Source organism: Pelodiscus sinensis, chromosome 26 (genome assembly GCF_052426305.1).
Source record: "Pelodiscus sinensis isolate ZL-2025 chromosome 26, ASM5242630v1, whole genome shotgun sequence".
In the NCBI taxonomy this organism is placed as follows: Eukaryota; Metazoa; Chordata; order Testudines; family Trionychidae; genus Pelodiscus; species Pelodiscus sinensis.
The window spans coordinates 15,307,867-15,320,223 of record NC_143077.1 but is presented as its reverse complement, the minus strand read 5'-3'; the positions used below and the strand labels follow the sequence as shown (position 1 = coordinate 15,320,223).

The 12,357-nt window shown below is 43.7% G+C and overlaps 1 protein-coding gene across 4 annotated transcripts in view; it reads left to right on the top strand.

Annotated features, from left to right (window-relative positions):
• Positions 1-12,357, top strand: part of LOC102461919 (lethal(3)malignant brain tumor-like protein 3) — a 75,947-nt gene that overhangs the window by 23,550 nt on the left and 40,040 nt on the right. For all 4 annotated transcript variants that reach the window (XM_089773486.1, XM_089773487.1, XM_089773488.1 and 1 more), the window contains 3 exons: positions 3,928-4,038; positions 9,471-9,585; positions 9,681-9,780. In XM_089773486.1, coding sequence (XP_089629612.1) covers positions 3,928-4,038; positions 9,471-9,585; positions 9,681-9,780 — 326 coding nt within the window. The remainder of the gene's footprint in view (positions 1-3,927; positions 4,039-9,470; positions 9,586-9,680; positions 9,781-12,357) is intronic.

Sequence of the window (12,357 nt, the reverse complement as noted above, 5' to 3'; positions counted from 1 at the left end):
AAGTCTTGGGGGCCTGATGCAGGCAAATCGGAGAATGCATCTGGCCCCCAGGCTTTAGGTTCCTTGTCCCTGTCTTAATGGGATAGCACAAAGTCTTTGACTCTCCAGCAAGAGAATCTCCCCTCTAGAGCCTCCTAAGAAGAGAAATCTATAAAGCTAGGGCCATAAATGAGGTGCCCCAGACTTCCGAATAGCTTTTCAGAATTAAACTTGACTAACTGCTTGTGTTGTTAGAAAATGAAACAAGAGGAAAAAAACTCCCTATGAGGGTGCTTCAAGGTGGGTTCTCATCAGGGAGTGAGCCACCTCAGAAAATGGATGTTTGAGGCAATCAAGGAAGGTTGTTCAGTAGAAGTCATTGTCCCGAATACAAGCTCATCCTTTCCACAAAATAAATTAAAATAAAACACTATCAAAAGACCCTCCACCAGCATCAGCAAATGCTGGTAGTTTGGAAAGGGGGCAAGAATCTTTGTGATTCAAAGAGAAACAATGGTCTGCAGCCTGCTTCAGATCTCATTTCTCTCAATAAGTCTGTAAGGAGATCAGCATTACAGGTGGAAATACTGAAATGCATAATTATATCATTGTCTTGCCAACATTTCAGAATACAAAAAGAATCCTCCTAGAGATCTAATCAAGGAGAGTCACCCAGAGATACACCCCAGCTTCTGCTGCAATAGAAGTATCTCAGTGTAGAATTGTAACTTACACAGGTATTCACAAATGCCAATGTTCTCCCTTCAAGTGAAAGGAATATATGTCCACCCTTCTCCAGTGACTTTCTTGTCATGTTATGCAGGGTCCAGCAGCCATTGCCAAAAGCCTTCAGAGGCATGGCTTTGAGCAAACAAGTGGAAGGGCCAGTTACAGCCCTCATCAAACTCTAGCATTTAAGTTATTGTCCTCCACAGCCTTTATTTCAGAAGAGAGATGTGTTAGAAAAGAACAGGCTGACCCAAAGGGGAATGGGGTAACAAGGCACCTTTTTTGCTGATACTAATTCCTTCTTGGATCCCACCTACCTGGGATGCAGCTGAGCAACAAATTAACCCCACATACACCTTTTTATCTTAGTTAGTATGTAACTACATTTATCAATTACGTCACCCTTTAAGCCCTAATTTAGTAGTATGAACACCCATATAATGCGTAATCATAACCATGTGTTGAATATAATTATACTCGCTCCTGTTTACTGTTTACAGCTTTTTAAGTTGATGTTGGCAGTTTTCACATCACAAAAGTCCTTGAATCAGCAACTTCCAAGGGGTACAGGAGATGTGACCCTGAATGTATATTTCAGAGTGGATAAGGGAGTAAGGAAGAGAGCATTGTTAACACACAGGCCATTCATTAAAAAGTTACATTTTAGGCACAGCTGCATGCTCCTCTATCCTGAGCAAGCAGGGAAGGAGGAATCAAAACAAGTCTGTAAATCAATAGAAGCAGAGTCTGCCTGTGCCATGCCCCATTGCCATGGTCGCAACTACCAAGACCCCTTGTTTAATCCTTACACACCCCAACAAAATGGGAGAAGAAAGTGTCTGATTTGTCCAACATTAGGTGCATATCTGCTGAGATAAAATCTCTAATTCCACTCCTGGGCTATAGTGCTCATTTGTGGAGACCTGGAAGAATTCTGGCTTTGATTCCAGCCAGCAATTGCAGTAAATGAGTATATAAAGATCTTGGTCCATCTCCAGTACTAGCATCTCTTGATGAATTCATTTTTGTGTGTGTGATTAATTTTGTATTGATTTCTATAAAGAACCGGACAATGAAAAGTGTAATAAGGTAAATGACCTACAGCTTGTATATGTTTCAAATACTTCATGCTTTATGGGATCTCCAATAGAATTATGCTGTTACAACTTGTCAAGGCTGCAAGAGGAGACAATACAAAACCAAGCAATAAAACACAGACATAAGGAGGAGGTTAGAAGGAAGGTAACAGTAATGAAACAGGCAAAAACATACACGCATCAAGTGAAGAGGAATGGGGAGTGCAGGAAGGAAAAAGAGAAGTGGTTTGGAAAATGGCATTCTTTGAGACATTGTTTGCTCCCTCCCGGTCCAGGAGGTTTAGGAGATTACTGTCAGTGAAAGCACAGTTACACACTCTTATCAACCATGGTATGTCAGCAAACTAACCAGCTCTGTATCCCCAAAGTTACCTCGTAGAATAGGAAGTGGTATGTTGCCCTTCTGGTTGAATTCAAACATTCTAAGGAAGTAGAAATGCCTAAGTTAGATGTGAACAGAAGCTGCGAGGAATTGTATAGTGTCCTCCTTTTTACTCCACTCAAACTCATCTGGGGAGTGGGTTTTGCCCACAAAAACTCATGATATTTTTGTTAGTCTCTAAGCTGCCACAGGACTAGATGTTTTTAATATAGCAGAGACATTCAAAGCCTCAGGTACAGCTTCTCTTGTTACTATGCACGCTGTGAAAAGAGCAATAATTTTTGTGGGTAGAGAGATCACACACATCTAAGAAGGGCTGTCATTCTCAAACACTTTCTCAGATCTTGTAGAGTCAAAATCCTCAGCCTTGCTGGTGCAGTGATTAGTAGAAGACTGGTTTACAGGACAGCATACACTAGTAGCCCGTAAGTTTATCTTCAATTCTACAAGAGAAGCTGAATCGTTCCACCTTAAGGATGATTTGCTGCTACATCCTGCTGTGAAGACTATCTGATGTGGAGGGGACAGAGAAAGGGAAAATTCTGTTTTACCTGTGAATTTTCATTCCAGGACCTTCTGTGTCAAACAATCTGACTCTCCCTTGGAAGACTGTATTATGTCCATGTTTTTTTCTGGCTGTTATTTTCTTGTTAAATAGTTTGAAAGGGAATAGAGTGTTCTTCCAGGAAATCACTAAATGTCCCAGCTCTGCTGCAAATGGTTTGAATTGAATAGCACTTTTACATATTTCTTACATGTAATACATTTCAGCATTGGAAACTACTGTTCTAAGGCCAAGGTCAGAGCAAAGACGGCCTGCCTCCAGTTGTCATGGAGAGATGATGTGATTTTATGTAGTATCTAAAGGGTTAACTAGAGATTGTTACATCTTGAAGCCAAGCAGGATCTATTACCCAGAAGTCTTCAAATGTTAAATGATTTTCTTGCCAGTAAAAGGTGCCAGATTGACAGCCTGAGATACTTGCTTTCTCTGTTTATCTGCAGAAAAGGAAAGGCACTGGTAACAGCAGGGCCATCCTCCTCCATGTGACATGCAGTGTACGTGAACCCATTGGTGGAGGGACTATATCTAGGATGAAATGATAGCAGGGTTTATGTGCCATTAAATTAATGGCCTATGCTGAGACTTCCAACGCTAGGACCGTTTTTGTTGACAGGTTTGACAGGGGTTTATGTGATGTGAGCACATGTCCACAGGTGACTGAAATGAGACTTGCCAAATCACATCACATAAATTATGGAAGAGAGCTGTCAGATGATGGTGTCTTTCAGTCACTATTATTGTAGTAGGTAGCTGTCCAATGTCTTTCTAACATACCTGCAGATGGATAGTGTCTTAGAACTCCCAATAGGAGTTCTGCATGAAGAGGTTGATAGCCCTGTGTCTTTAAAGCTATGGTGTCAAGATTATCCTGAGAAATCTAATTGTGTTTTAACTTTTAAGGAGGAAATAAAATCTGCCACTAGGCTGGTGTGTGAAAAGCTCCTCTGCGTGGTTCCATTTGCAGCCCTTAACTGCTAGCAAAGTGCCAGCATAACCCCATTAGAAAATCCTGATTTTGTTCTCAACAGCAGTCAGTGGTTTGCAGGAGTGGGGCCCAAAGTTTGTGGTATCTAATTGTTTGTGGTATATGGAGGAACTTACCTATTTATCCAGAAAATATATGTGACTTAAAATGATGAACTTTTCACAATTCCATTTGCAATCTTCTCTTGTAGCGTCCAGCCCATGGTTTCCAGGTTAACACAAAGCTAGAAGCTGTGGACAAGAGAAATCCCATGTTAATAAGAGTGGCAACAATAGCTGAGAAAGATGACCATCGTATCAAGGTATGGCCTTCAAGGAAAGTACAGTGCCCTTATGCCAAGGAAACCAGATGTTTTGAGATACAGAATTTCTGGAGATTGGCTGCTCCTTTGTTGTGAAAATGACAACAAGCAGGAACACCTTGCAAATAACAGATCTGGAAAACAACCTGTCCAGTCTAGAAATGATGTTTTGCTTGTTTGTCCCACATGAGGTGTGTTGAAAGTGCTCAGTATTGTCAGCTATTAGTTGAATCTAATTTTATGTGAATGATGAATGGAGCACAGATGTATTGTTAATGAGAAGTTCATTGGCAACTTCTGTGCTCACCTTAACAGTGAATTGAAAGGGGAAAGCCATAGTCTAGATAAGCCCAGGTTTATGTAGTGAGCAGCTCGACTCAGTAACATCATTGGCACATAATTGCATTTTAATTTGCCTTTTGATTTTGGTTTATTGCTGTTTTGCCAGTCGGACTAAATGGGGCAGTAGCTATGTGAACTCCCTCAGCAATGTGTTTGCATATTGACATGTAGTTCTGTCCCTGGCCCATTCGATTCTCGATCTCACCCCTGAGCTCACTGAGAGTCAAGTTTTACCATTTGCAGTGCTGGAATAAATGGTATGAACAGCAACTCTCACCCTCTAGACCAGTGGTGCATAACCTGTAGGTCGCAACCCCCAACGGGGTCACGGTTGTCTTCCTGGGGGGTCACCGCACCATGCAGCCACCAATGGCCAAGCCCAGCCCCCGGCTGCCCAGATCTGAGCGCTGCGCAGCTGTCAACAGCCGGGCCCAGCTGTGGGGGGGTCTCAGTGGAAAAGAGGTTGTGCACCACTGCTCTAGACCACCAAACAAGCAGGAGCTAACATCATCTTTCATTGGACCAACTGCTGTTGGTGAGAGAAACAACATAGCTCTTCCTCAGGTCTGAGAAATGTACACAGAGTATCACAGGGTATGTCTACACTACCCTCCTAGTTCGAACTAGGAGGGTAATGTATGCATACCGCACTTGCTAATGAAGCCCGGGATTTGAATTTCCCGGGCTTCATTAGCATAAGCGGGGAGCCGCCATTTTTAAATCCCCGCTGCTTCGAACCCCGTGTAGCGCGGCTACACGGGGCTCGAACTAGGTAGTTCGGACTAGGGTGCCTATTCCGAACTACCGGTACACCTCGTTTCACGAGGAGTAACGGTAGTTCGGAATAGGACCCTAGTCCGAACTACCTAGTTCGAGCCCCGTGTAGCCGCGCTACACGGGGTTCGAAGCAGCGGGGATTTAAAAATGGCGGCTCCCCGCTTATGCTAATGAAGCCCGGGAAATTCAAATCCCGGGCTTCATTAGCAAGTGCGGTATGCATACATTACCCCGCTAGTTCGAACTAGCGGGGTAGTGTAGACATACCCACAGCTACATACAGAGTGAACAGTTTATGTAGCCTATTTTAACACACAGGGCCATCCTTTGGAGGTATCCTTAGAATGCAGTACTGTTAAACTAATGCCTCTATGCCTGATGTAACAGTTAATCCGAACTAAAGACTTAGTGCGGATTAACTTTAAACTGCCGCGGGCAGTTCGTTCGAACTAAGGGGGATTTAAAAATGGCGGCCGGCCGGGAACATGCAAATAAAGCCCGGGATATTTAAATCCCGGGCTTCATTTGCAACTCCAGTTGCTTGATTTGCCTACCTAGCTCAAATTAATGAGCTAGTGTAGACATACCCTCACACAGAAAATTCAGAAACCACTAGTATATATTTGGGGTTGGCAAATGCATGTTGCATGGCTGCATTACCAGGGGAATGGCTCTTTCACAGGTTCAGTGTCCACTAATAGGTCTGGCCGGCTATGTCACTTTTAAGTTAACTAGATTGTCTCTGGGGGAAGCAGTGCAACAGAACAGGGACAGGAAGAGGCAAACAGGTGGACATTAAAACCCAGTGATTCCCCAAATTTTCAGGTGCCATACGTAGGGTAAAGATAGCCTTGATAGCACACATTTCAAAGGACAATTCAAGGTGAAGTGGCCTGTTAACATAGCCCCGCAGTCATAGGGGGAATGTAAAAAGTGGGGAGGCAACTGGATGGGGGGCTATTGGTGGGGCTGTTACTGTGATTGCTGTAATAACCCATAAATCCAGTGACTTTATTCAGTTCATGATTTTTAGTCTCTAGCAAAGTTATGAATTTAAGCTCCCAGAATTGTCCTTTGAAAGTGTTGCGCAGAGGACTGTTAGGTCAGATATAGAATGATCACTTAGTGGAAAGTATGATGTGATGTTCTTGTCTTGTGATCCATATCCTGGATGAGTTCATTAGACAGACTAGCCATTGTGTGGTTTCATCTACATAATCGTTACTGGAGCATTTAATGTGGTGGATGAAGTACCCCACAGGTTGTGACAGGCAGGTGAAGGACCCATGGATTGTGAAAGGTGTGTTGTTTAGGATGTTAATCGCTGTAGTAGTGGAGTTATATCTGCAGTTTTGCACCTGTTCTGGCAGGGCCTGGGGCTGCTTTGAGTTGGTGTGTGCTGGTCTGGGAGAGATCTCGCAAGGTGGGTGGTTGTCTGAAGGCCAGAAGTGGAAAGATTTCTTTCAGTATTGTCCTCATCAAGTATTGGTTGTAATTATTTGGTGATACATTGTTCCAAAGTGAGTGGGTAGGTAACAACTAGAAATGTCCAGTCTGAGGGAGTTTTATTTTTGGTCTTGAAGCAGGTGCCTGTGGTATTTGGGTGGCCCATTCTAGGGATGTTCTACCATTAACTGCTAAGCATCCTCTTTGCTGGTGAATTCCAGTAGTGGCCTGCCATGCCAGGCTGGAGCAGCTCTGGCCACAGAGGTGCTGGTGGGCTGGGAAGCAGGACCTCATGTCCATGGTGGGATCCCATGGCCATAGTGAGGCCGGATGACAGACTCCTACATTAAAACCGGTCAAGAGTTATCATGTAACCAGTTAATTGGTTTAACTTCCCTAGCCCTTTTTATGAAAGAGAATTACAACCCATGCTTAATGGGGACCATATGCTGAAAGAAATCTTTCCTGAATCCCCTTTCTGGCCTTCAAACAGCTCCCCAACTTCACCAGAAGCCAGAATCCCCACAGACCAGTTCTCTTAACTCAGAGTGGCACTAGATCCTTAAGTAAAATGGATGTGAAACCTGCAGACACAGATTCACTGCTAGGATGATCAGTCCTCAAAGGAAACTTGTACAACACCTTCAGAAGATGAGTCTGGGAGCTTAAATTTGTGACTTTCTTCAAAGCTAAAAATTGTGATCTTATAAAGATGCAAGATTTTGGCATCTTACTAGTGATGCTAGGAACCCATTTGCTATGGAAAACTATTGAATTTGTGTTTTTACAGAGAATCTTTAGTTTTCACATTTTGTGAAAAAATAAAACCACATACAGTGAAAATCCCTGTTATCGGGTCAAATCAGGACCAGAGCCAGACTTGATAATAACAAATTTGGATAATCAGGAGACTGGGCAGGGCTTGAGCTGTTAATCCTGGGTGGTGGGGCTTGGGCTGTCAGTCTAAAAACTATAAATATATCAATAAAATACTGTGTTCAACTGATGCTACATATATTGTGTGTAGGGAAACTAAAGTACAGCACTTCATTTTAATCATGGAAAATCATAGATTCTTGTGGTTTCTTCTCCGAAATTTTGAGGAGGGGGAGGAGAGAACACTAAGTTTCCTAGGTTTTTTGAAAACTAGGATTCCTAGATTCCAAAAGTCTGTAACTCGCTTCCCCCCGTAACTGGAGAGGTTTTAACTGGCCGCTTCACCTTGAATAGTCTCTTACAGTATGTGTTAAACACTTGTGCTAAACAATCTGTCCCAGCTAGTTAGTAGCTGGGACACTCTCTACACTACCAATTTATGTTGCTACTAGAAGATTTACCCAATGTTGCTCTGGTCCTCCAGGGCAGGGAGCTGCGAGTGTGGGTAGTGCAGGAGTTAGGGGCTCAGGGCAGGGGATGGGAGATCAAGCGGTCTTACTGGGACCACCTGTGGTGTCAAGGGTGGTGCTGCTCCCGCAGCGGCTCCTCCCGGGGTGGAGAGTGGGAACTGCACTGTCCACCCCCCTCACGGCTGGTGGACCCTTGTGGGTGGGGGATGCCCAGCCCCCTGCCCAGCAGCCCCTCAGGGAGGCAGGGCTGCAGGCTGGCAGGGCTCCACCTCCTCCCCTGTCCAGTGCTGCAGCTGAGGGCTGGGGCCGAGGAAGGAGTTTGAGGACAGGGACCCACTTACCTGGGCTGATGGCTGACACGAAGGAGAGTCCCATCCCCAGCTGGTCTCTCTCCTGGTGCCCCTCTGTGCAGTATAACTGTCCCCTGCACTTCCTACCCCCTGTGGTCATTGCAGAGCATGACTGTCTCTCCTGTCAGACCCCTCCCTTTCCATGTTATGAAAAACAATTGAATTCCAGGCACATCCCATTTTCCTGGTACAACCAAACCTTGACCTTGCTTTAAGTAAGGATAAGAGGAAGCTGCCTGCTGAATTTGATGGTCCAAACTCTTACAGTTTAGGAGGAGTTCTTGCACAAATGGACTCATAGACTCCTGGACAATCACAGACAGACTGACAAACACCCTCTCTAAATCTGTATATACAGAGAGAGATAACTAGGTCACTCGAGGGTATGGATTTTCCACATCTGTATTTATACTAATTCCCAGTGTAGACAGCGCTATGCTGAGGGGAGGGCTTCTCTTGTTAACATAACTACTGCCTCTGAAGGAGATGGAGTACCTACACCTACACCTCCTGTCCATGTAGGTAGCATCTTCACTATGCTCTACTGCTGCACAGCTCCACTGGTACAGCTATGCCACTGCAGTGCTGTAAGTGCAGACAAGCTCTCTGATTACCCTTCCCAGAGCTGAAGAACAGCTGTTTCATTTGAAAGCTCATCTCTTTCACCAACATAAGTTGGCACAGTAAAAGATATTAGCTAATGCCTCTCGTCTCTGAGATGAACATGGCTACACCAATGCTGCAAACAAAAAGTTCTAATTATTCAGTGCAAAAACAGTACTACTTCCATAACGCTGTTGGATTCCTAGAATGCAAACCAATTAAATAAGCAACTGAGTTAGCAAATATTAAGCCCAAAGATAAGATATGACTAAAAAGCCACATGGTCTATGCTTTGCTGAGAGCCCTGAAATTTGACTGTGTCAGCAGAATCTTTGTTCTTTGTAAATACAGATGGAGAGCTCAGAAAAACTGTAGTTAGGTTGACCAGGTCAGAGGGAGGATTGAGTAGCATACAGCATGGAAAGTTGTTACTGAAAAGGAACTTTTTGTGAAAAATTGAGCAAATTAAAATAGAGTAGGAAGAGAGGCTAAAATGAAAGCTGAGTCTTAACCTTAATTCTCTCCCTCGCTGCTGATCTGGTGTGTACTTGTTTGGTTTCTCTTTTAGATACATTTTGATGGTTGGGATCATAGTTATGATTTCTGGGTCGACGCAGACAGCCCTGACCTTCACCCTGTGGGCTGGTGTGCAAAAACTGGACATGCCCTACAGCTCCCGCTAGGTGAGGGGATGATGTCATGCTGCTATGTTAATTTTTCTTCTCCTGACTAATCTTTAAATGCAAAAAATATATTATTGAACTATTTTCATTGCTAGGTGCTGCTGATATGATGGGAGTAGCAGGGCAGGGGTGCCCTACCCCCGGCTGCCAGGGTATTGGTCATGTCAGAGGATACCGATACGGAACACATTACACGTACGTGCACCATAGGCTGTGAGGAATAGTTTTCATACCTCAAAATGAGGGTTTTAGCAGCCTGAATCTTATTGTTCATGGTAACAGTACAACTATGTCCCCATGCACTGTATTGGTCTTGTTACTCTGTAGATACTGTCATGTCTTTGGTTGCAGCTCCCTCTTGTGTCTAAATGGACTGCTTGACTATCAGTTCTGTTTGCAGTAGTATTGACAAAAAGATTGTATTTGAGGCCTTGTCTACACTACCAAGTTTTGTCGACAAAGCTTATGTCAATATCCAAAAGCTGACAAAACAAAAATCGCCAGAGGGTTTCTGCCTCTGTCAACAGATCACATCATTGACAGTGCGAGCAGTAGCAGAACAAAATACTTTAACAACTACATTGTGCTTCTTCTCCCCTAAATCGATATTGCCTTGTTGTTTGTTGTTTTCAGACATGTTATTTTAAGAAAAGGAACAACACTAAGGGCAGTGGATGCTAGAAATCTAAGGGTACGTCTACACAGCAGCGCTATTTCAGAATAACTGACATTACTCTGAAATAACATACTGCGTGTCGACACTACAAGTCTTTATTTAGAAATAATGTTGAGCTGAAGGACTTCTTGCTCCAACTCATGGTAACCCTCATTTCATGAGGAATAAGGGAAGTCGAAGGAAGACTGTAGGTATATATCCTACAGTACCGTGTTTTGTGCCCATCTTGGTTCAGTCTCCTCACCTGCCAGGGATGGCATCGTGAGTAGCTGTGAACTCTCCATGCTGAGGAGTGTCAAAACAGCACAGCAGTCTCTCTGCCCTCTCCTGTCCTTTGCGACACAGTCTGCTTGCTGCCGTGTGCCTTGCTAGTGTAGGGCAGAATAGGAGCAGTCCAGTGATTTGCTCTTTGTTCCCCAAAAGGAACAGCTCACTCAGCTGTCAGACACTTCCTGGAGCTTTGAAAGGGAAAGGACGCATGCCCCAAGGGCAGCAGAGCTCAAAACAACCGAGTGGAACAATCAGGACATACATTTTGGGATACTGGCGGAAGCCCGTTCCATGGACAAAACAAACAGCAGTGTCTACACTGGCTCTCTGCCCACAATAAGGGGAAGGAATAAGAAAAAAGTCTCTTATAGGGATGGAGGTTTTTTGTCACTGAAACCAGACATTTTTTCATGACAAAAGTTGCATTGCAGTATGTACGCTTTCACTATTTTGTTTCCAAAAGGCAGCTTTTGGTGACAAAACTTGATAGTGTAGATATGGCCTTAGTGTAACAAGTATCCATTATTAATTCACTAAGGGTACGTCTACACAGCAGGGCTAAAGTTGAATTGTGTAACTTCAACTTCAATTGTGTAACTTAAGTCGAAATAGCTTAACTTGGCTTTTGGTGCTGTCTACACAACAGGAAGTCGAAGGAAGAACAGTCTTCCTTCAACTTCCCTTACTCCTTGTGAAATGAGGGTTACCAGGAGTTGGAGTAAGAAGTCCTTCAGCTCAACATTATTTCTAAATAAAGGCTTGTAGTGTCGACACGCAGTATGTTATTTCAGAGTAATGTCAGTTATTCTGAAATAGCGCTGCTGTGTAGACATACCCTTAGATTTCTATCACCCACTGCCATTAGTGTTGTTCCTTTTCTTAAAAATACATGCCTAAAAACAACACACAACAAGGCAATCACGATTTAGGGGAGAGGGAGCATGGTGTAGTTGTTAAAGTATTTTATTCTGCTACTGACTTCCTCAGGGAGCGTGGAGTAGTCACATTTTTGGCTGTCTTAATTTTCTCCTGATGTAAAACGGGATCTTAAGGATTGACAGGATTAGATACTTATTGTCTATACTAATATCTAGTTTTTATGCCCTGTAAAGTGCTCTAAAACGCTCAGATAGAATGGGCAATAGAGGTGCAAAACATAGTGTTTTAATTTCCTATGAATTTCTGCACACGCAAGGAGACTAATGGAGAATAGCTATTATTAAGGAGCCAGTGTTTTCTTGTAGCTAAAGCCCAGTACTGGAAATCACGGGACCTTGGTTTCTAATGTTGGCTTCATCACTGGCACTCGATGTATTAGTTTCTCTATCTCTAAAAATGGGCTAATAATAGATTAATATTTGTGAAACTGCTCCCAACAGAGCAATAAAGTAGACATACACCATAAGGAGAGTTTATGCTGTAGTTTCCCCCCTTGTTTTTCTTCTTAGGAAATGTACTCTTTTGCACTTTGGACACTGCAATTTCACTTTGCATATGAGATCAGCTCATTTCGATGTTCCCTTACTCTCCTCCCACAAGATATCTGGTGCCTGGTTTTGTGCTATTCTATGACTGAAACACCCTTTCCTGACCCTGTGCCCCTTGCAGCCTTAGTCGAATCCATATTCAAAAGTCTACTTTTGTCTAATTGTCCATCGCTGACCTCTGCTCTGGGCCAGACTCTGCTCTTTTACATTGGGGCCAACTCGTTAAAATCATCTGTGCATCTCAGAGCAGAGCCTCCTTGACAGGTCCTCCTTCCCTCTTCCATGCCCCTAGCGCTCCCATACTTCCAGTTGCACGTCTGGCATGCAGGTGCTAACCAG